The following is a 24,325-nucleotide window of genomic DNA, read 5'->3' on the forward strand; positions in this document are numbered from 1 at the left end:
ATAAATCTCTTCTTCTTAGGAGATTTTGACACTTCAACCACGCAATGATTATACGGTAGTCTTCGAGGGGTCGTAGTTACGTATCTGAGCACAGTGGTCAACAATAACCACGAAAATGGATGGATAACGAGGATAAACAGGACTGCCAGCTTCAGAAAAGCTGGCGATTTGTCACCGAGCCGTGACCAAGCCATAATTCATGTGGCCAGCAAATCTGTCACCCAACATGGTCACACAAGTCGGTGCGAACGTTTGATTTTTGGTCGAAATGCTAAGGATTTCTGCAATTGCAGACATTTGTATCCACAAAGATTTATATAAGCAACTCAAAGCCAACTATCCCACTACATATTTGACGAATACGACACCTCTGCTGTCAGAAATTTTTCCAGGATCTCAAAATCTAACAGAAATTCGGAATCGCATATTCACGTGATTGATCGAACAAAAACCACAAATGTCTGCAATTACAGACATAGCAGCTGAAAAATAACAATTGCCGGACATAAAAACCACATGTCGCAAATTTTTGCATTTTGAATGCTGCTACTTGTCGTTAGATCTATTCCTAAGAATTCTTTTTTTTTCTTTGAGAAACGAAATTTTAACGACATTCTGCAATCGCAGACAAATGCAAAAGCTGGAAAAAAAACCACCTCGGCATAAGCCGCAATTTGCGACGCCGTCCTAGAATTGGATTATTTAGAAAGTGAAATTTCTCAAGAAGTACGCAACGAATCTAAAATGTTTCATGTGCATTTTTCCTAATGAATAAGATGTCCGCAATTGCGGACTTCTTGAAGAATCATGAACTCAGGACTGGAATATTTTGAAGAGTTTGAAAAAAGTGAACAAGAAGATTTCCGTCAGCTGAAAAAACGGACAAAGGCACTTCAGTGATGTACGGTAGTCACATAATTCAAAAGAAAATCCTCGAAAAGATTCGGTTGAGTGAGGATTTAATTTTGAACAACAGAAAATGTTCTTCAATCCACTTTCGGACTTCTCTTTAAATTTTCACAGCATCAACATCATCAGAGAAGCAAAATAAAAAATGCTTTGTCAGTTCTTCGCTAATAGACACTCCTCAGCAACTGCAGGCTAAAATCGATTCAGCATTATCCAGCAGCTTTTTCTAATTGGGACTAGAACCCCAAACAACCTTTAAAGTTGCAAAAATTACCCAAAAATTGTCCCTTTCTCGGCCAAGATCTCGAGATCTCGAACACGCTGCGTAGTCAGCCAAGGATACGAGGAACGCCTCAAAAATTCACGGCTATTCGAATATTCAATCGCACGACGCGCGCACAGATTCGCACGAAACCATCCGTGTGCCGCAGCCATCTGACCCTAACTGACCCGTGTGTGTGTGTGTGTGCTGCTTGCGTTACCACCCAAACGCACATCTGCGCAATGACATGATTTATTCGGCTCGAGCCTCGGCTATCCGGGACGGACATATGGCCAAGCTCGCACCCGGACCAAAAAAAAAAGGAAGCCGCTCTGTACCGCTCAATAATTTCCGTCAGGTTATTGACCGGATCTAACCTAGTTTACAGCGGTTTAATGACAGAAAACATTGTTCTGCTACGACTGTCAGAGGGAAAAATTAGGATTTATGGTGTAAGAGGGAAAGAAGTGAATAAGAAAAGTGATACTGCAGAAAAGTCAGCCACGAATAGAGGATTAAAACCTCGTGTTCGGCTCAATTAAAAAAAGTAAATACTAGAAAAATCACCATGCTGAGGTTCATAGAAAATTGTACATAGAAAAAAGCCAATGTCTTTTTTAACAATAGAATCAATTTTGCTGATAAATGAGCCGAGTTTTAAAAAAGTAAGTGGGTCAAATGAACATGTGAAGAGTGATGTACATCCTACAAGATAGCGGAATCATCAGTAATATGAATATTGATTTTTTGGAAAAATTTTCTCCTTTTTTCCTCATAATTTTCATGAGCAGAAATATAACACATTAAAAGCTGGGCAAGTTCTGTAACTACGAACGAGAAGAGATGTGAGATATATTTAGAATATTTAAATAAAATGAAAAAAAAATAAAATACCGAAAAAATTAAATGAGACAAAAATATCCCAAATGAACGGTAGGAAATGAGAAAACCCCCGTACTCTTTCCATTTATTTTTCCATATGTTCGAAAATATGGATGACAAATTAGTTTTTTTTCTTTCTGAATCATGGAATATGTAGGCCGAGGTGATTCAAATGAATGGCCATTGCCGCGTCGGCCTACCACTCAAACCATGCACTCATATGGGCCGGAAAACGGAAACCACGGTGCTTTTCTGGAACGTGGCGGCTGTCCTCGACCCCTATAATAACTCTTATGCACCTGCACTGTTGAAAATAGGACAATACTACGGTAACAGTCCTTAAGAAAGGCAGCTATTCACCATTAAATGTGCCTTAGTTCGCTTTTGTTTGTTTCTTTGTGAATTTGAAACATAAATAATAACATTTACTTATAACATTTGAGCTAAAATGGTCTTACAAGGTTGAATTTCTGGATAAATGGATAATTTATGGGTACTTATGGGTAAAAAATTCACACATTTGCGCTAAGAGTTTAGAAAAACCTTATAATAAACAAACTAGAAGTAGAGTCAGTAAATACCATCACAATAAAAAATCTTTATGAGAGTAATGATGACCTAAAATGGAGAAAATAAGAATAATAATGACTGGTAGTAGAGAAACTTTGGAAAAAAACAGAATGGAGAAATAAACAGCTTCAAATAAATTACATATAATGTCGTGACCACCGAAGGCGACCCTCCATAATTCCATGTCGAAAAAAAACTACATAAAAAATCGGAAATGTTTACGAAACGAAAAAAAGTTTCGAGTGAAGACTGAAACTCCTACAAATAAGAAGCAAATTAGAGTTATTCCACAACAGAAATACGATGATGGCAGGATGAAATAAAATGTAATAAAATCCGGTAAAATAAGGTAGGGATAAAATTTGATGGTAAAAATATGTAAGCAGCACCTACTCTCATAAACTATGTATGCGTAGAAAATATGTACATATGTACGTAAGAAACACCGTAATTTTGCAGATATTCTGGAAAAAGGAAAGAACGAATCGATAAATCTGGAAGCGTAGGAATTTCTAAGGACGATAGAAGTAGTCCAGCACAAAGGAGTTTTTTTTTTCAAAACTCAGTGGTCGAAGAAAAAAAGAAAAAAATTCTTTGTCGAGCTCTTTTTAATAAACCAAAAAAAAACTTGTGTAAATTGCCATAATCAAGGAATAAGTGGTATATAAAATACATTAATAAAGAGTACTCAATTAGAAATGATGCCAAACTGACTGCAGAAAAAAACTAGAAATTTTTTTGTACTATTCTATAGTAGTATTTCTGTTTTGTATTATTTTTTGTACTTTTTGGTGGCAGAAACACAAATTTGTAGGAAAAAAACCTTTCGGAAGCTCCGCATCAGAAAAAATAGCAAGAAAAAATGGCTCGAACATTGATCCGCCGCATCTAATCTTGGGGATTTAATCCCTGCGACCGCAATAGTAACCAACTGTCCAAATAAATCCACACGGCACGTTTCAATTACAGAAAATAGGTCGCGTTGTGCAAGAAGCGGTTGCGGTGTGGATGGCATTGTGGGCGAGGCGCGAGAGGATGCGGTGGTGAAAAGCACGGCATGGAAGGATGACCGGACGGATGAACGAACGCCTGCACCCAAGCAGGCAGCATGAGCGGACAGATGGTTGAGTGTTGGAGGAACGGTGCTAGGAAATCGATACGACGGAAGAGCATCGAAGCACCGCTTAAGACTCGAATGAACAATGTGCAAAATTAATGTGTGCATGTGCGTGAGACGATCATTGAGGAGGAGGCCGAGAAAATCGGCGGCTATTAGCGACGTTAAGCGAAAATTTCATGTTTCGACGTACATATTATAAAAATGGGGACGAACAACATGTGATATGCACCGAGTAAGGGTTCTGTTAATGAACTGTGATAGTACTGGTGGTGGTACTGGTCTTGATGCTGCGGTACTACCGGAACATTACCACGTAGGACTTGCATTAGAATTTAGAGGAAGATTTCTACTGATTTTTCCCCCAAAGAACTCCTAGTCTAGTACTGTTTCGATGGAGATTCTCAATTTTTTTTCGTTTTTTTTTCTGATCTACTAGTAAACAAAATAAATCCCAATTACAAAATGGCTTTCATAAGAAATTCTTCGATGAATTCAAAGGATAAAGGATAAACTAACACGGATTTCTAGAAGAATACGCAACTTCGCTGTTGGAATCCTCCAAAGAGCTAATCACCTTTCTTCAGGAGAAATTTTCCCCGGAAAAACTGCAAAAGGCTTAATATCACCATCCAAGCTCGTCATAAAATACGAACAACGATCACCGGGATTCCACATACACATAATTCGTAACATCAATGTAAAGAAAAACCAAGAAAATTCCATGAAAAAGATGGTGGTGCTTAAGTGGAACTATCCTTCAATGAAATTTAAAAGTATGCTCTAACACGAATCAGAAATTACCTGAAGGAAGAACGAACTCCAAGGTTGTAATTTCGTGTTTCCACAGATAATTTTTAGAAAAAAAATCCACATAGAAAAGAAAACAGAAACAGAGGTGACATTTTCTCTAGTAATGCTTTTATCACTGCGTATGTTTGAGGATTAAAAGTTGATTATGAGCACTAACGTCACCAATAGAGGTGATATGGAGATAAGAACGAGAAAAGCTGAAAAATCGCGAAAGGAATTTTTAGCTGCAGCGAGATAAGAAATGGTCAAGACTATATCGGAGACTAGAAGAAAAAAAAAACGGACAGAAACATATTTAGAGCAGATTTTGTTTCAAAAACCAGCTGGTTTCACTCCATTTCCTATTTTTTTATATTCTTTATTAAATAATGAAATTATCAGCCGATAGGAATGGAATCGACGATATAGAACAGTGACAGAGAAACCACTGTTCGATATTATTCGAATGATTTGAAATAAACATTAAACAACACCTTCGCATAAGGATAAAATCCCATTCCGGGAAATCATCCATGTTCCGGTATATTTCGGTTGAAACCAACTACTATGTATACTATCCCTTAAAGGCGTCACCCCACGAATCTGGAGTGGTACGGATTTCCGGTGGAGTATTCGTATACGGGATCGTAGATTATGGAGAGGTGGGTGATTCCGTCCATTTCTTCCTAATTGCCGTAGAAAACGGCCAGGAAGATACGGCTTCGAGCATTCCGGCGCACTATTTTCTACAACGATTTCGATTGGAGCGCGCCAACCCTGTGCGGCGCCGCATCTTCCGGGCAGTTTTTTACGGCAATTAGGAAGAAATGGACGGAATCACCCACCTCTCCATAATCTACGATCCCGTGTACGAATACTCCACCTGAAATCCGTACCACCTCAGATTCGTGGGGAGATACCTTTAATTTCTCTCAAAGAAAGGATATCCCTTAATTCGTTTTACAATGCTGAGATAAAAGATAGAGAGACCACGAATAGATAAAATAGGATTTAGTTCAAAAATACGGCCATCATCACCCTCAAGTTCCCCCTAGTAATCCAGAAAAAGGCGCGCAAAGTAATCCCCTTGTGATCCTGTCTCTCCAACGATGCAACTTATTACAGGGTGATAGAATGAAAGCAATCCGCAATGCGTCCACGATTGTTCGAGTGGGGCAGCATCCGCTGCTAATGTGAGTTGTATTAGTCAGATTGCAGAGGTTAAGACGGAGTTGCCCTCGTTCTATTGCGTACTAAGTTGTATCGTTGGGTAGACGAGATCACATAAGGCTGTTTTTCAGGAATTCCTCTGGATTACTAGGGAGAATTTCGGATAATCCCTCTCTATGCGTAAACTACACCCCAAGGTCTACCTATCTCTTCGTGAAGAAAGCCCAACATCGTTAATTTTGTGTCACGTCTGCTTTTAAAATTCATTTATATTCTCCAGCGACCAGGCTCAAAATGGTGTAACTCATCCAGAATACCAAAATTGTTTTCCTCACTAGTCGCACATCTTGAAGCGCCATGCTCTCCTCACTGTGTGGTAATGATAGATTGAATTAAAGGTCAGCAATGGATAAACAGACGAAAAATAGCATTTCTGGGAAAAATCCGAGGAAAATACGATGCATTCGCATGTGAAAAACGCTTTCTAGGACAAATATTATGTTTTCTGAGAAAAAATGTTGATTTTCAGCTTTATAACGTTGAACCCATATAAATTACGGAACAGAGAACTCCACTATTTAAAGTATGAGCCGTCAAAATTTCAGGTTTTTTGGAACCAGAAGCATATTCAGCAGAAAAAAAATCCTAGAAATAGGGGATCGCTGACTTCGTCGAAAGATAAGAGAACAATAATCAAATAATCAAATATTTGAAGCAGTACATAAGAAGCCAAGTAGCACGAGATCAACATTATTTTCAGGATAATAACTTTACACACATCCCCATCACAAATCAGTGCTGATATGAAAATATGACATAATGTAATATATAATATACATAATATAATAGTATAAACATGTACCAAAAAGTTGTTTTCTTATTTTTTGGAAATATTCGCATAGCCGAATTCCTTAGCTGCTCGAAATAACTCATTCCTCAAAATGCGGAAAATCTTCCGAAATTATTCGTTTGAGGGTCGATGTAAGAAAAGAAAAAAAGAAAGAACACAAAAAGTGACTTTACATATTTTGATCATAACATCTACATAGTTTGGCTTTTTAAAAGAACTTATGTTCCTGAAAAAAAAAAACTTTTTCCTTCAAAAATAAGGATTTTCAGAGTGAAAGAAATAGTTTGAAAAAAATGCAAAAAATGGTTAAAATACATATGTTTTCTAGGATAGAACTCCAGTAGTCATTTATTGAGTCATTTATTCTTTCGTTCAAATTATGTTTCTTTTTTGCCGGCAATTAGGCATCTCTTTTGCAAGTAAATGTTCTTTTGTTGTGAAAATAGCTCTTTTAGAGCGACATCTACGATCCTACGTTCACGTCCGTTTACAGAATTTCTGGAACTAAGGGGAATCTTATTTTGCTAACAATGTGACGAGCAGCCGTAGTTTCATGCGTGAATTGGTACGAGATCGGCGCATTTTTGAATACGATAGACAATAGCACCAACAAAAAAAATGAAAAATAAAATTTTGATAATGAAAACGTTTTATACTTTGCTTCTCTGATAACGTACATTCATCCCATCGATCGTTTCCAGGGATTTGATTTCAAGAAAATTCCAAATTCAGAGCGTTATTTTGCATGCGAGAAAATCACGGCCTGAAACTGACCCAATGATGGCTCATGTCAGTCCTTGTGGTCATAACAGCGTGACACACCGGTGCATCACACAATCCTTAAAATGTTAAGCACACACCTGACCGCATTCTGGTGAAGTGAATACTTGATTGTCTTCTCCTGAGTGGAATATAAAAGGATCTCAGAAATTGAAGGAAAAAAAAAAACACTCGACCGTCATGAAGCGGTTTCTATCTGATTCGAACAATTGATGTTGATCAAAAACTGGGCCAACAAAACTGAATATGTATGATTTTCAGGGAAAGAAAAGAGAAATAGAGAGGAAAATTGTGAGGAAATGCAAGGGAAATGTGAGGGAAGAAAATCCTATTAAAAATTGGGGAAAGCTTCTGTCACCGTTGACGAATGGTGGACTTAGAAGCTATTTCAGGATGCGCTGCATTACGGTATCGAAGTGTCGCGATATGTGTCTGATCGCCATGAAACCGCTAAAAACGCAGCAATTTCCATTCCGTCATTGTTTAATGGTCATAACTCAGCACATAACAACGTGGAGCATCTGTTTTAATGGCAGCACATCTCACGGACGTCTGTCATCAATCGAACGCAATTTTACAACCGTTGTCAATCACAATTATGAAGCGACGATCGTTCCAAGGACAACAAACTGTGAAAGGTCACCTAACTATTGTCATGAAAATGGAGCGCGTTTTTCTCCAATATGGGAAAAGAAACCTCTTCCTAAAGAATAAACTGATGGCAGCTTGAAAATCGATGCCCTCGACCTAAATGAGATTCTTCAAAGTACTCCAAATACGATCGGTTATGGAGGGAAGAGTGAATAAGAGTGAAATTCATGTAGGGTTGAGACCCCGGACTTCGTCGCAGACAAACAAATACCGTAACCCAGTGGAAGCGTTTACCTATTCAGTGAACATCATAAGTGTTTCCGAAGGTAAAATCCCATCCAAAACTACACTTGGGAAAATCCCACAGAAGCACAAAGTCGAAAGATCAAAGCATGAATCTGTCCAGATTCGACGTGACACCATTCTTTTCACGATAAAATATTCAAAATGTGTTTGCAAAAATCTCCAGACCAATGTTTATTGTGAAGAAACGGCTATTGCAAACTTTAAAAATTTAGGCATATATGGGATGAACTGAGAATTTTCAACAAGCATTTCTCGTGCAGAGATAGAAAAAAATTAGAAACTTCAATAGGAATCTCATTATTCGAAGGTTTAGAAGAGTTACTGTATTTCTGAACCACATTTTTTTTTAAATGAAGAGAGAAGAAGCGAGAAGAGGAAAATCCAAAACGTAGGAGAGAGAAAGGAGATCCGATAGGTAAGGAGAATCCAGAAAAGAACAGAATTTTGAAAATGATGAAAATATACCACGAGTTCCATGGCTGAAACCCATCCACCAAGTCCATGAACTAAGTTCTTCCCATCCGTGAAACCTCAGAATATGTACGTGAAAAGACAACCTCGATTTGATTTCCACCCAAGATTTCTACAATAGCTAAAAAAAATCTCTGTTTGTATTGTCATATCTAGGCACCCTATATTTGAACAAACGAACTTTTTCCTCTTACACGATGAAAAAAACAGCGGAAAAAAAATGATGAAAAACCTCAGAGACCCGCCGATTCCCACGCTTTGCAACTAAGGCGACTGAGAAACAGGATTCGCTTAGCAAACAAAAATTCCCCTCATAACAATGAAATTTCAGCTAATAAAGGACCAGAAAAAAAGGAAAAATAACATTTCATTCAACAGAAAATGCGACAAAGCGCAAAGGTATGCGGATCCGAATAGTTTTAATTTATTCAAATTGTTAAAAATGAAAAATATTAGTGTCTGGACACCTTTTCTTAAATAAAAAATAGGAAAACTAATTTCGTTTTTTTTAAATATTATTATTTACTAATAATATATATGCATATAGAAATATCGTCGCTGTTTTAGAATAGATAAAATTTATGCAAATGGAAATTCAAAAGCAATAAATTTCCCATAGTTCACAGAATCCCGTCAATTAGGCAAATTTCTGTGAAGAAAAGAAAGCGAATTCAACACAAGATACCCATAAATCCACAGAAAAGTACTGTAGAATCAAATGTACGAAAAAAAGTACTGAGGCCGTTAGAATTTCACATTTATACATTTCTCAACCCTGATTAAAATATGCATTTACAATTAGGCAATAAGTTACAATGACAGAATATTGAATTTCTAACTTTATTAAAATATTCACCCGTCAATTTTCATCATCAACACTCTGGATTGAAAATTCAGATGCTTGAAGAAAAATAACTTCTAGGATTTTTTTTCCGCTGACGTTCTGCAGTACTATGAGAAAGAAATATCGACAACCGATCGATGGTTCAGGGAAAAAGTGTTCCTGAAAATTTATCTCATAGCTTGATTTACATCCTCCTTACAGGTCCTCAGAATTCTCGGAGGTAACATAGGATAAGAAAAATCCAAGTCATTCCGTCATTTCAGCGTAGGGTTGAAGTGACGGAATGAATGAGATTTTTCTTATCGTCTGTTACTTCCGGGAATTCTCTGAGGACCTGTGAGGAGAATGTAAGTCAAGCTATGAGATTCTAGCAATCCATATTCCATCGGTATTGTTAATTAAAGTGTTGTGAATAAATATATGCAAATATACAAGGCGTTCATCCCTCTCCTTCACTGTCATCCTGTCAGCGCGAATCCGCGGTCGTGGATAAGATCTTAAGCATCTGCCGTGAATCGTCCATGTCGATGAAGACGTCCATGACGATGATGAATGCAGCACATTAGACGACGGCCCCGACTACTTAGATTTCCATTAGCTGCCGAAGAGGGTTTTTCGTCGAAGGTTATTGACCTCGGGTGTTTCTGCGCATAGCTGACTGACTACAAAAAAAAAGTGCTCTGTCGAGGTGGAATCGATGCAGTAATGAGATGATGTGGAAGTGACGGATGACGAGGACGGAGGAGGAGAAGGAAGTGGAGGTTGGGGTGCGATGGCCGCCAGCTGTATAGGATTTTATGAAGAGAAATGACGAGAAGAAACGAGAGCAACGGCTCGGATACGCTCGAATATATCGCCTCTGACAGGGGGACGCGACAAAAATTGCCTGCAACGCTCCAATCGATGCGAGAGGACACTTAGCTGAAGTGAGAGGTGACTCCTATGTACGTACGGAAATAGCACCAAGAAATGGACTGAGGTGATGAATTATGACGGGTGGGAGGAACGGATGAATGAACGGAGGAAGGGAGGGAATTCATCGTTAGCGGTTCTGTTCGAGCCGCTCGTGAATGTTTGCGAACGTTGTTACTCCAGCCGACGGTTGCGCGAAATACGACACCCACTTTTGGTGAAGTACGTTGAGAACTCAGTTATATAGTTCGGTTGTCAGAGCAAACGTGACAAGAAGAGCACATTGCGGGGAAAAAAACCCCACCAAACCCCGACAAAACTCCAGGGAACCACATAAAACTTTCAAAAGGTTAAAAAAAAAACCAGAAAATGCAGGAAGAATTGCATCATTCGAGAATTCGGGAGGACTCTTCTAAGTCTTAACCGAAAAAAACACCACCAAACTCCGTCAAAACTCCAGGGAACCACGTAAAAACTTCTAGAGGATTGAAAGAAAAAATAGAAAGTTCAAGAAGAATTGCATCATTCGAGGATTCAAGACGACTCTTGTGTGATTGGACCAAAAAAGCGCCATCAAACCCCGACAAAACTCCAGGAAACCAGATAAAAATTTCCAAAAGATTGGAAAAAAAAGAAAGTTCAAGAAGAATTGCAATTCGAGGATTCAGAAGGACTCTTCTGTGTCAGAACCGAAAAAACACCACCGAACCCCGAGAAAACTCCAGGAAACCACATGAAAATTTCTAAAAGATTGGTAAAAAAAAAACAGAAAGTTCAAGAATAATTACATCATTCAAGGATTCAGAAAGACTTTTGTGGGTCCGAACCGAAAAAGTGCCAAAAAACCAGGATAATTCCGGGAAATCAAGAAAAAACTTTTAAAAGATTGAAAAAGTCAGAAAATTCACGAAGAATTGTATCATTCGAGGATTCAGGACGACTCTTGTGTGACTGGACCAAAAAAGCGCCACCAAACCCCGTCAACTATCCTGGTACCACAAAAAAGCCTCTAAACCTCAATGGACAGCTGTTCCATCGAGTTCATCTACAGTTAAGCGATGACAGAATCACATGCAGGTTAACAGCTGATCGCTGGAAAGATGATCAAAAGAAAAATCAGGTGGAACTTGATACATATGTTATTCTGCTTAGGCGCACCTTCCTGAAAACGCGGTCGGTGGAAAAAACAGCAGAAATGTGAGCGGATTTATGGATTTTCCTCTCAGTAATTTTCCATTTGCATGAAATCCAAGCTTTTTCCGATGCGGCTTCTCACCACTTTAATGAGCAATCAAATTTTACCGTAGGAATTTTACATCTGCATTGAGCCCCTAAGAACTCGATGATTCATTCTCTATCGCTTAAAGGCATCACCCCATGAATCTGAGGTGGTGCAGATTTCAGGTGGAGTATTCGTATACGGGATGGGAGACTATGGAGAGGGGGGGGGGGGGGGGTGATTCCGTCCATTTCTTCCTAATTGCCGTAAAAAACGGTTCGGAAAATACGGCTTCATTCGTTTTGGCGCACCATTTTGCACAAGAGGTTCGATTGGAGCGCGCCAGTCTTGTGCGGCGCCGCACCTTCCGGGCCGTTTTTTACGGCAATTAGCAAGAAATGGAAGGAATCACCTCCCTCTCCGTAGTCTCCCATCCCGTATACAAATACTCCACCTGAAATCAGCACCACCTCAGATTCGTGGAGTGATGCCTTTAAAAATAAAATTTGTTTCTAAGGAAATTTCAAACTCCCTGGGTAGTAATTTACATTCATACAGTGATCTCTAGTTCAACGCGATTTTTTGGAATTAAGTAAATAAATCCATAGCTTAAGTTTCCAAAGATATTCCCAAAGAAATGACGCGTATGGGTTGGAATTTGATGTAAAACTAACAGAAAAAGACGTCGTTCTAAATTTAAAATCCCTAATTAAGCTCCCAACTGAATGTACTAAGGATTTACCTTCATTTCTATTCCACCGCTCTGGAATTCTCTTCTAAACCGAAACCCCAACAATTCTCTGGAATGTTTTCTTGCTAAAAATACTATTCGATGAAATCGGGAAATCACTTTTCTCTGAAACTGATTACACCATTAATTAAAGGAAAAAAAAACACCATTCAAGAAGAGCCACAAAGCAATTTCCCGAACGTAAGAAGAGTAGGACTGCAATTTCCTCTCGAACCTATGAAATTTCACGGAATTAAACGCTAAAAAAAGCGGAGCAAGAATTTAATGGAATAGATTGGCTTTGTGGAAATTGAAACATTTCCGAGATGAGGAAAATACGAGGAGAAAATGAAGTTATTGTTAATATATTGGACTTTGCAACGGATATTTTCAACACGACAGTACTCATCAGAAGTTTGTAAGTTGAAGGAAATGATTTTCATCTGGGAAATTAATAATGTTTTTCTCCCATGGAGATGTGGAATTCTGCTTTCCATAGCAAATTCCTTAAAATCGTACCACTATCGGAAAAATATTTCACATATTGCAGTGTAAAAATTAGGTGGAATTCTATTGAGCTCTGTTCCATCTCGTTTTTTGTTTTATGGTACATAAGTAGGTGTTTTCAAATAAATGAATGAATAAAGTAAATAAATAAATAAATAAATAAATAAATAAAGTGAATAGATGAATGAATAAATAAATAAAGTGAATAAATGAATGAATAAATAAGTAAATAGAGTGAATAAATAAATAAAAAAAGTAAATCAATAAATAAAGTGAATAAATAAATAAATAAAAATAAATAAGTATATAAACAAGGAAAATTCAAAGTAATAGATTAATAAACAAAAATGTGGAGGATGGTATTTGAAAAGTATAAACGAGCACATCTTCTCAATATATTGAAATAAAAGCCAAGAAAGTTGGCGGAGTCAGGAAATGATGACAGAATAAATCACATCTCGCACGAGTGCGAAGAGTACGGCGAAAGTCAATCGAAAAATTCATAGAGAGAGAGCCAGTACTCGAAATCCTAACTGCGTCTGGATCGTGAATAGCCGGAAAGCAGTACGAATTGACGCCACAATTTCACAAACTAGTCAATTTTCAACAATTAGCTATTTTCGCTTTTTTTCCAGCAAAAAAAAAGCAAAAAATTTATGTTTAAATAATATATATATGCTATTTTTAAACCAAAAAATCTGTTTGAATTAACTAATTAATTAAACAAAGCAAATAATTTTCCACAAGACAAAATCCGTTAGTACGGAATTCCAATAAGAATGAAAGAAATATAGCAAGTTTTAATCAAACTACTTTAACTTTTAATTCTATTAAACGATTATTAAAGTGGAAAATTCGAAATTTTGCTTAATGCTGGAAGAAAGTTCTCTGGAAAAAAATACTGGATTCTTTCACATAAGACTCGCATACGACTGAGTATCAATAACGTCATGTCGACATGCAGCTTCAATGGATTAATCCTGAGATCCGCTCCATACAGGTCTGCATAGATGGACTCCCGTAGAGTAGTAGCAATGAGAAAAACTTGTTTAAAAGACATCGCTGATGTCTGGAATATTACGTGAAGATTTCTCGATGAAGTTGAAATCTTTCATTTTTCAAGAGATAAATTTCGGGGAATTATCTGATATATTCTATTATTTTTGTGAAAAGAAAAGAACAAAATCTCCAAAATCTTTCCTCACCAGGAAACAAGGATTCCACAGTTTTAGGCTTCTCTTGCTTTTTATTTACTTGTTTGTTTATTTACAACGCTAAAAAGCATCCCAACTTATCTTTTCTTCATCTAATCGTAGGAATAAACTTTTTTGAGATGACAATAAATGTCCTACCAATGACCTCATGATCTTCAATCTCGATTTTAATTTATTGCGACTTCGATTTTGATCAAATGAACTTTTAGAAATCCATTACAGCGGCGCATACACTGAACAAATAGAGACATTTCACGTTGACATAACCGTCAATATTTCATGCAGAGAAAAAAAAACTGGTTACCTAACACGATTTCAAGGACAAGAGTATGTTTATAAAACGATGACGTGTGTAAGTTTCATGATTGATGTTTGAGAGGAAGAGAGTGAGTGACGAACGAATTTGAGGGGCTGAGTAGATGTGGGCGAATCGAAACGAGTGAGGTTTACCAGATCAGAGCTACGTCCACGATAATTTCCATGGAAGAATTTCCTGGACACTACTCTACAGTGAGCGGAAAGCACGAAAAAAAAAAATAACAGAAAGCAAGGAAAAGGCACAAATGCGAAAATGGATTCAAAAAATTGCGGAGGCAGGAAAAAATGAGTGCAACGTCGCAGCATTTGTTCCCCAAAAACTATCGGAAGGTTAAAAGCTGACCTATTATGGTTCTTTCCTCAAAAATTGCTCAAAATTCTAATCAAATAGGGAATTTGAACATTACCTACATTTCCAACCATCTCACTTACATAATTTATCCATTAGAGGAAATTTACTATTGATTTTTTCACTTTTTCACTTCATTCACTTTTTTCCTTGAGAGTCTTTTTTGTGGGTGAGTCATCGTACCTCTTTCACTCGGGTTCGAGAAACTCACACTTTAGATCGGCACTGGTTTTGACTCAAACATGTACGAAGCGTTTTTTTTTATCGCTTTGGACATAGAAGCGCATACGACGATGAGGTACGCGAATCGCAGCGCATGCGTTGCGGTCGTCCGCGTCAACACAAGTACAGCGCTTAAACAAAATTCCTAAATGCCAAAGGGACCAAAAGCTATCGTTTTCTAGTCACAACAACTAAGATAACAAGGGATTTACTAACATATTAACGTGAGTTCTTGCTCCAAATACTCTTCTCCCAAATTTCTATGAATTAAGAGGAAAAATTCTTGTTATCCTTACCATTAGAAATGTTATTTACTTTCGTTTTGAACATGTGGGACCTTTTTACAAACTTCTCATCGCACATTTCGTATCGTACGATGAAAAGGAAAGAAACTACCGCTAAAATCACTGTGGCGTCATTCACGAGTCAAAAAACTCACCCTAAAATCGTTGTGGTCTTGTTTTTGGAGTGCAAAGAAAACTATTTTCGCACCATTTATTTTTATTAGAAAACTACTTTCACACCGCATTTATTTTCACCTTTTCGAAAACAGAAAACAAAAAAGAAACGGGAAATTCTGCATTAGTTCCACTTGAAAAGCAATTTCTTTAATAAAAGAACCAAATACAAATGACTGAACGCAGAAAATTGTCCGCTGAACGCCTCCAGAGACGAAGAAGAGCTTCGAAGCGCTTGCAGTTTCTTTTTTCTCGCCCGGAAGGACATGGGTCGTCTCTGAGATGACAAACGGGACGCATAGACATCGCGCCTGGCACTCAACTTGCGACACACAAATCATGTCGGGGATTAGGGAATTCCTCGACGTCGGCCGGCAAGACTTCTGGAAGACTAGCCGGACGAGATTGAGGTGGAAATTAATCAGAATAAGTCGAAACGCGCTAAATCACAGGAACAACGGATACGACCATATGTTCGTCGGAACAGAAATGATTGCGAGAGGTGTGATGCGATCAATCACGAACGAACACATGCATTTGTGACGTGCTATGAGGGATTTTTTTCCGCCGAATTACCGTCAATTAGTAACTGGGAATATGTACACGGGAAGACCATGGAAATCGTATAGAAACAACTGTCGCAATCGTCATATTCATCGTTCAACGACTATGAATAAATTATCCCAATTTTCTGCGTAAACGTATCTGATTGTTGTCGAGAAAATTCTGATAGTCTAGGACTAATCAGGAAAGGGGACCATCTTAGGACTTCACTACCCACCCACCTATACTTTGGGACAACCTGAATGCTCCCAGAAGCTCTAGACTCAAAAGAAAATTAAGGAAAAGCACTGTAAAAAATAAATAAACATAAATAATAGTAAGTAAACATAAGTAAAAACGACAAAGGTAATTATAATGAATATCTCTGTTCTTATTTCCATTACTTTTACTGCAACGTGCTAGGCCATTTCTACAGTTTCCCAGATAAAATTGATGATAAAAAGACTTGAGAAAATATTAAGGGAAGCTGATGCTGGGAAACATATTCTAAAAAATGTACGAAGACGTGGGAGAGAAAGTAAAAATAATGGATAATGTTAGGATAATAGTAGCTATCTTAAAGTTCTCAACATTTTCCAAAAATACGACAATTACACATTGCAGGGACCTGAAGGGAAGCTAGTAAATCCCGAAAATTTTTCGTAAAATTAAATAACCCCTAGGCTTTTAAATCATGATTGACATGGTCACGAATTCAAACAGCCGTTATCCTGAAGAGAGACTTAGGAAGCAACTTTAACGAGTAAAAGATAACAACTGCAATTAACCGGACTGAAAACTAGAAAAAAACTGATTACGCCAGCACTGAAAACTTGCAAAGACCAAAAAAACACCATGAGGATCGAAATGCCACCAACGAGTCAAAATACGCCGAGCCAAAAAAAAAGATCTTGAAATTCGTTGGAGGACAATTAGAGGATTTAATTTTTTCGAGGAATCGAACCTCTCGGTAAAGAAGAACGCGAAGAAAAACCGCTCAACTGAAACCGAACGGAGATGAGATGAGAGTAAACAATGAGGGCTGATACTACTAGGAAAACAAATACGAAGTCGCATAGGTAACCGCAAAAATAACGAGAACCACACAGCCTGAAGAGTTCTAGAGTGCAACGGTGGAAAAGGAGACGGTCAGCAAATACAGGGAAAGAGGTTTTATTCCATCAAAAACCCAGAAGTTCCAGGAAAAAAAAACAAGAAAAGAATGAGTTGTTCTCGAAGTTCACTTGCTAAATTGCTTCAACGAATTCTTCTAGAATATTCTTGATAAGATCAGGCATTGGATTGTTCTTAATTTGGCTTTGAAACTACTTACGTTAACCTTGTTGTTTATTGTTTTTTAACTGTTTATAACTGATTTAAAATTCGCTACTCTCACTCTGTCCTGCTCCAGCTCATACTTTTACATATTCCCCCTCTGGAACTAAGTACGTGAGCACTCTTTCTCCAATCTAAGTTCCCTACAACCACTATTCTTCTCCTTACTCACTGCTCACATCTAATTGTTTGTTTTTACTGCAGTATTTCCATTGAAAAGCACAATTTCAGAACAACACCTCGTCATCCGCTAGCGTTTGCTTTCGGCTATGTTTCCAGACATTTCCATTAGCCGACTGCAATCAAGCCCGACAGCAAAAGACGCTTCAAACAAAATTACGATTGAAGCGTTGCATGAATTCCATGAGTCAGAAGGGCAGAAAGGCATAAATGAAATTCGAAAGTGACCATGAGACAAACAACAGTAATGAATGTGATCTTTGAAAAATGAAAAAAAAAACGAATGAACGAAAAAAGTGCATGCAAAAAAACGATGATATGATTAAGAAGAGATGAAAACTCATCGAAATAGCTGTGAATATAAAAGAATGATCCAAAGGTAAATCATTACGCACGTATTAATAGAAAAATGTCCTGGAAAAACTCACATTTCAATCAGTTTCTTATCAAAAAAAAACACTGGAAAGATAAAAATAGAGGAGGAAAAGGATGATAAAGGAATGAGCTGTGTATTTATAATGTATGCCTAATGTTTGTGTCAATTAATGGATAAATAAATGAATAAATAAACCAATAAGTTAGTGAGTCAACCAATAGATGAATGGATGAAGAGATGAAGAATAAACGATTGAATGAGCGAATGAATGACATGAAATTGACAAAAAAAGAAAATAGCGGCAGTTCGGATCATCCATACATTGCTTATTAGAGAGAAAAAGTAGGAAGTAGGAAAGTAGGAGAGATTTTATGATGATTTGATTAGCATCAGTGAAAAAATCAATATGGTCAGAAAGTCACATTTAACAGTGAAAGGAAAGAAAAAAAAACTGAAAAGAAACTAAAAAGGGAATTTCTCTTTAAAAAAATTAAAAGCGACAGTTGAACATTATCAGACATTTTCGAAAAAAAACATGTCCATATTATTTTAAACCCCCCTCCCTCAGTAGAACCCCACATCTTTTAGATTTTGATTAGGTTTGTTTCGTAGTACCACAGCGAACACCATGAAAATACCGTCAACACATCGAATATGTTTGAATAGAGGGATTTTTCACGAAATGAGAGACCAGCAGTGGTGGCGTGGATGAATCACAGAGTTTTTATTTTGTACATAAAGTTTTGTTTATACTTCGCGACGGTATGGAAACGATCGCATTATTTCGTAAAGTTTTCGCCTCCCCCAACATATTGCGAAAGTTCCCAGGTGATCGAATGAATCGTTCATAACCACAGAAAAAAATCCCGGGGAAAATAAAACGGCAACAGAGACTTCGATACAGTGATAGTGGAGGGTACCATAGCAATTTTTTTTAATTTTTGAAAGATTCAGGACTGCTTCTGAGATTAATTCTATGCTGAGAACGGATATATCATCCATTCAGCATATAAATCAAATCGGCGAACGATTTTCGAAAAAGAAATCGAAATCAACCAAATTTGCTTGTCGTCGATTACCCAAGCATTTGTGGCATTCAGATTTAAATTTTTCTGTACGTTGCGGTCATATTCGTGATCTACATCTGAAACTACACAGGATACCCCCCAACGAAACTCTCCCCCAAATAACACAGGGACTTTACTGCCCTCCTCCTCCCCCCTCCAAAAAAAAATTTGCACCGACACCTTCTTGGCTGAGGCACTAAAACTCAAATATAAAGCATTCCAAAAAAAACTTACTCACATTTCCAAAAGCAGCTGGTAAATCACATTTTCGTTATTGTTTAATAATTCAAATTAAATTTTAATTTAAATTAAATAATTTATAAGTATGAAATACTGGCCGGAACATTCTCAGGCCGGATTCTGAGGAAGCAAATCTTATTCTAAAATGTTACAAAACATGCAAAAGATAATGTAAAACCAAAAAAAGCAGTTTGGAGGGAAATTTCCACGAGATTCAACTAGGAGACGAACGATCAAATGAATTATAGATGAGCTTTGAATAGAGGGTGTTTAAAATCTGCTAAAATGTCAAAAAAAAAAAACAAATCTGTAACAGTAAACACAGAGCTCCCAAGGTCCATAACAGAAAGAATTTTGGTTGAAACGTACCAGGGCACTTAAATAAACCTATTTGACAAGCCTCTCATGGGTAAAAAGTATTAAAATCCCCAACCAATCGATAAATGCTCTCATCAGCTCGAACGACCGAAGACGTTGAGAGGGAAGTAGTAGATTCCACATAATAAACGAAAAAATCAAAATAAATAATCGAAAATCGAATGATCGGAAAACTTAAAATGAACAAACGAATAATCGGAAAACTCGAAATAAATAATCGTAGATCGAATAATTGGAAAATTCAAGAAGTATGATCCCTTCGGTCGTTCGAGCTAGAAGGCCGTGGTTACAGTGAACATTTGGTTGCGGTGAAATCCTTCGATATCGATCGATTGAAAGCAACCGCTTATTTCAGCACTTTATCCAACAGATGACCGTTCTATGTGACATCAAAATTTTTCCTCATATCTTCGATTTTTTTTTATCCTACTGCATGAAACCTACATACATGTATTACAATCAATAAAATGAATGACTGCGCCACCTGATATAATAAAAAGTAACAAATACATCGACAAAACAAATAAATAACAATTTTATGACCCATTCAAAGTATCTGGAAAATCTGGAAAACACAGCAGTAAATTGGTGCACCTACAAGTTAGAAAATAATAGCGTAACCGTAACGCTTTTCACTTTCTTTAAATTCTACGCACCATCATGAAATTCTTCTCAGGACCACTAAAGCCTCATCAGAACATACACACGTGCCTCATCAGGCGAAACGCAGTAAAAATTCAAAGAAGAATTTCTGAATAAGAATTTTAGTTCAAGGCCGTCCGGACTCACCGACGTCCTTCTTTCCCCTCAAAATTTTAAAAGATGAATGAATAAAAAAAATAAAATAACAATAAAATGAAATAATAATAATATAAATAATAAAATAATAGAAGATAAAGAGTTGAATTGAGAAAAAAAACGAGGTAAAAATGTGGACAAAAGACGTCAACAACCATGAAATTGATCCCATCACGACGATGATCATGCGATGATCAACACATCTGTTCTCTTAGGTGTTTTATTTTCGTGTTTTTCACCAACATGAACAGATGGCGAATAAAATGGAAAGAATGACGAAAACACTAAAACGCTCGGGAAAAAAGTAGTGACAATGGTCTTTGATGCCTCAGCAAACCCTTGCGCTTAAAAAAAGAGAGAAAATGATGAATGAAAATGAAAAAAATGAAAAAAAAATGACGATAAATGCAGATTCTTTCGTCCCCTCTTGCTACCTCAACTAATTCGATTAAGAAGGAAATGGTGCGATAAACCAGTAAGGAAAAGAAAATCAAAGAACTAAAAATATAAAAAAAATCACAACAAAAATAAAAATTAACTAAAGAAAACATTATCAAGCTAACCCATTTTGATGAGAAACGGGGGCAATCGCAATTTCGGCAAAAAAAAATCAGTAGGAATTTTCAAAGAAGAAAAAAAAAAGAAACGCAATAGATGTTGTTCTAAAAAGAGTAGAAAGATTTTTAATGGGATCAGTATCAGTGTTTGGGACCTTAATTGGAAAAATGTATAACATAGAACGCATCAGGAGCAGTAATTATCTGCAAAAGTAAGTAATTAATGAGTAATTATCTCAAGCACCCAAAAAAAATGTAAATAAGACTCGCTTTAAGATACATGGAAAAGGAAAAGAGAAAAATTAGCACAAAAACACAGCTGCAGACGGACGGGGATACGAAGCGGATATGAAATATGCGAACGAGAAATCAATAGTGGAAAATTTCGGAGAATTTACACCAATTGTTGTGTCGCATCGAAAATAAACGTCAAACGTCAGAAAATTCCCCCGGAAAAACATTGATTCCACTAAAAACTGGCAATTTGAGCGAAATGCCATCGTAAAAACGTACAATTTCTATGGATGCGGATGAGTCATTGGCACGTGCGATGGAGGATGGCGGGAAGGATGACGAAATAGGCGACGAGATCAATTCGCAGCGCCTCCGTCGTCGCAGCCGCCGCCGCGACTCGACGCAATGCGACGACCACGACGTACGGACGGATGGAGGTGGAGGTGCCGGAGACGGCTGCCCCGTACATCCACCGACCACCTTCTGCCGCGTTTGCGGCCGCTGAGAAGTTCTGGCACCCCAGGATTTGTCATCCGGCGATGCCATCGTTCTCGTCCGAATGGCTGGGAATCGGCACGCGGCCAAGTACTTTACACTGGCTACGGGGACACCGCTGACAACAATATGTAACCCCGAAAACTCTCGCCACAGCGAGAGGGAATAGGAGGAGAAGGAGGAAAAAGATCTGGTGAAGGAAAATTCCTCGTACTAACCCGGAATAATGAACAGTGTGGAGAAAGTCCTCTTATTCAGGAGGAGAAACAGAAACAAAGACTTCCTTTAATTCCTTAAGAACCAATTTTCTTTGCATCATTTCTTTTAGAAATGTGGACAAGCGTGGGAAACCCGTAAAATTTCCCCCACAAGGATGTAAATAAATAAAAACACATCATTAGTAATCAGTGGTTTCTTTTTTTCAACAAATTTGATGTCATCAATCGGGCGAAGGAAACCAGTTCCTGCATAGCCACGATTTCGTTTTCCAATCCACATATGGGACATTTTCACTGGTTTTTTTTTTTCACCAAGCAAATTTATTAGCAGAAAAAAAAAGGAATTTTCACGCAGTTCTCAGGAATCGCATATAAATTGACAATATTCAAGGGGAAACGGCTAAAAAAAACTATGAGCAAACTTTCGTGGGAATACATCGTGAATTTCGCATAAAACGAACGTGGTTTCCATCGTATTTTTACAGATGTTCTAAATATACACCCATAATTTCAGAATTTCAAATATTTTTTTTTCAATTTCAGATACAAATTCACGAGTAAGAGCGAGTTTCTCGGTACCATTAGTGAACTAAAACTGAATTTTTCATGTTTTCATGTTTTTTTTTGTCTTTTTCATGTTTCTTTGAATATTGTCAAAAATTTTTACACTACTAATAAAATACTACATGAGCAATTGGGGCAGCTCAGGCAAATCAATATTGACGCCGCTGAATCCATCATTTTAAAATAAGCGTTGAATTTAAAAATCAATTTAAAAGTCGGGGACGGATCATGTTATGAGTAAGTGAAGGGTTCAGTAGTGACCTATTCTGTATCCATATTTCACACATTCTTGAATTAGTCCAAGAGTGTGTGAAGTGTAAACAATAAATTTGTAAACAAACGAGACAATCCAGCTCATAAACTTCTCAAGAATTAGTAGCTTCCAAAAGATCACAGCTATCCTTAGAAAAAGTTACAGAACGAGTGTTAAATTCAGAAAATAAGACGGGAATCATTCCAAGACATCCAGAAAGCTTCTGTTACTACAACTAAAGGGCTAGAATTTCAGATTCATCAAGACAGTCAGGAATTAGAAGCACACTAGTCCATTTAAAAAATACTAACAGTTATTACAAACAGTGGCATTCATTTAAGTGAGATTTCATTTCGTTCTAGAAGAAAAAGAAACAAAAAAAAAAACAGGCAAAACAAACAAAAGAAAAAATATCAGCAAAATTATGCTAATTTGGATGAAAATCTACCAACAAAATCCATGTTTTTATGCAAATTTATTCGTAAAGAGTGAGTTTCAAGGACTTCTCCCCTTATGCAGCTACAATAAAACCATGAAAATCAAAATAAGAAAAAGAAAATGATGAGTTCCCTTTAATTCATAACGATATACAGTTGTAGTCAATCATAACTTAAGTAAATAGAGAAAATACATAAATTCCCAGAAATCCTCCATAGATCTTCACAATTTAATTTGTTCCCAGCTTTAAAGAATCAGTTCTGTGTACCTTGATGACCAAGTGTTTACGAGCTGCAACTATTCGTGGATAAGAGAAAGCCGATGACAATATGTTTTTTTTCATGAAATGATTTTTCTTCTAGAATTTTGCATTTCAGAAAGATTACAAAAGCTATGAAGACACAGTGTACATGAGAACAAATAGTGAAACTTGAAGATTTTCAAAACAATTTCACGACAACTGTCACATCAGTGGTGCGACAACTGTTCCTAAAACAATGACTGTGACCATGAAACACCACCAATACAACAAGCACTTGAGCGGAGCGCATAAATGCGCCGCTACTACCGCAAACAGTCGCGACGACATCAATCACAATCAGTACACGATCTCGTACTCGATCGTATTTGTGTGCGTGTGTGACATTATGAGCTTGTTAGGCAGGTGAATCTACCGATGCCGCTGCTGCAGCGACGGCTGAAGCCCTGTCCTGGATCAGCTGATCCAATAAATCTCCGCAAATACTCGCCTACAGGTGCGGTGATTAAACGATTCCTCCAATGGTGCGTGAAATGAGACAGAGAGGGATAGAAAAAGACTTTTGAAAAAACAGCAGGACGTGAAAACCATGGAATTGGACCTGTTCGTTTCTTTTTTTCCACGGTGAAACCAGATGAATAAAAAAAATTCTGGATCATGGAAAGATGAGAAGCCATCACTGCGTCATTTGTCTTAACGAAAGAATGAATGGTAGAAAGATACGGTGGGATAAAATGTTGACAAGGGTGCTTAGGCTAAAGTGTCTGGCGTTAATCAATCCATTTGGGATGCGCCACCACGTTCACTTCAGACTTAGTGAGCGATAGAGAGGATTCGAACCTCCGATCGATCGTGTAGACAGCGGAACCTCTAACCGACTGCGCTACAACCGCCCTGGCAAGATGTTACGGTAATAA

General features: G+C 37.5%; 1 protein-coding gene across 1 annotated transcript; it reads left to right on the plus strand.

The window, feature by feature from the left end:
• Positions 1-21,467: 21,467 nt before the first annotated feature.
• RB195_003935 (uncharacterized protein) lies at positions 21,468-21,686 on the plus strand (the record flags this gene model as incomplete). The annotated part of the gene is made up of 1 exon (XM_064201817.1): positions 21,468-21,686. One exon carries the CDS (start codon positions 21,468-21,470, stop codon positions 21,684-21,686), a length of 219 nt encoding a protein of 72 aa, XP_064057698.1.
• Between the last annotated feature and the right edge of the window lie 2,639 nt (positions 21,687-24,325).

This window comes from Necator americanus, chromosome IV, assembly GCF_031761385.1.
Source record: "Necator americanus strain Aroian chromosome IV, whole genome shotgun sequence".
NCBI classification, from domain to species: Eukaryota; Metazoa; Nematoda; class Chromadorea; order Rhabditida; family Ancylostomatidae; genus Necator; species Necator americanus.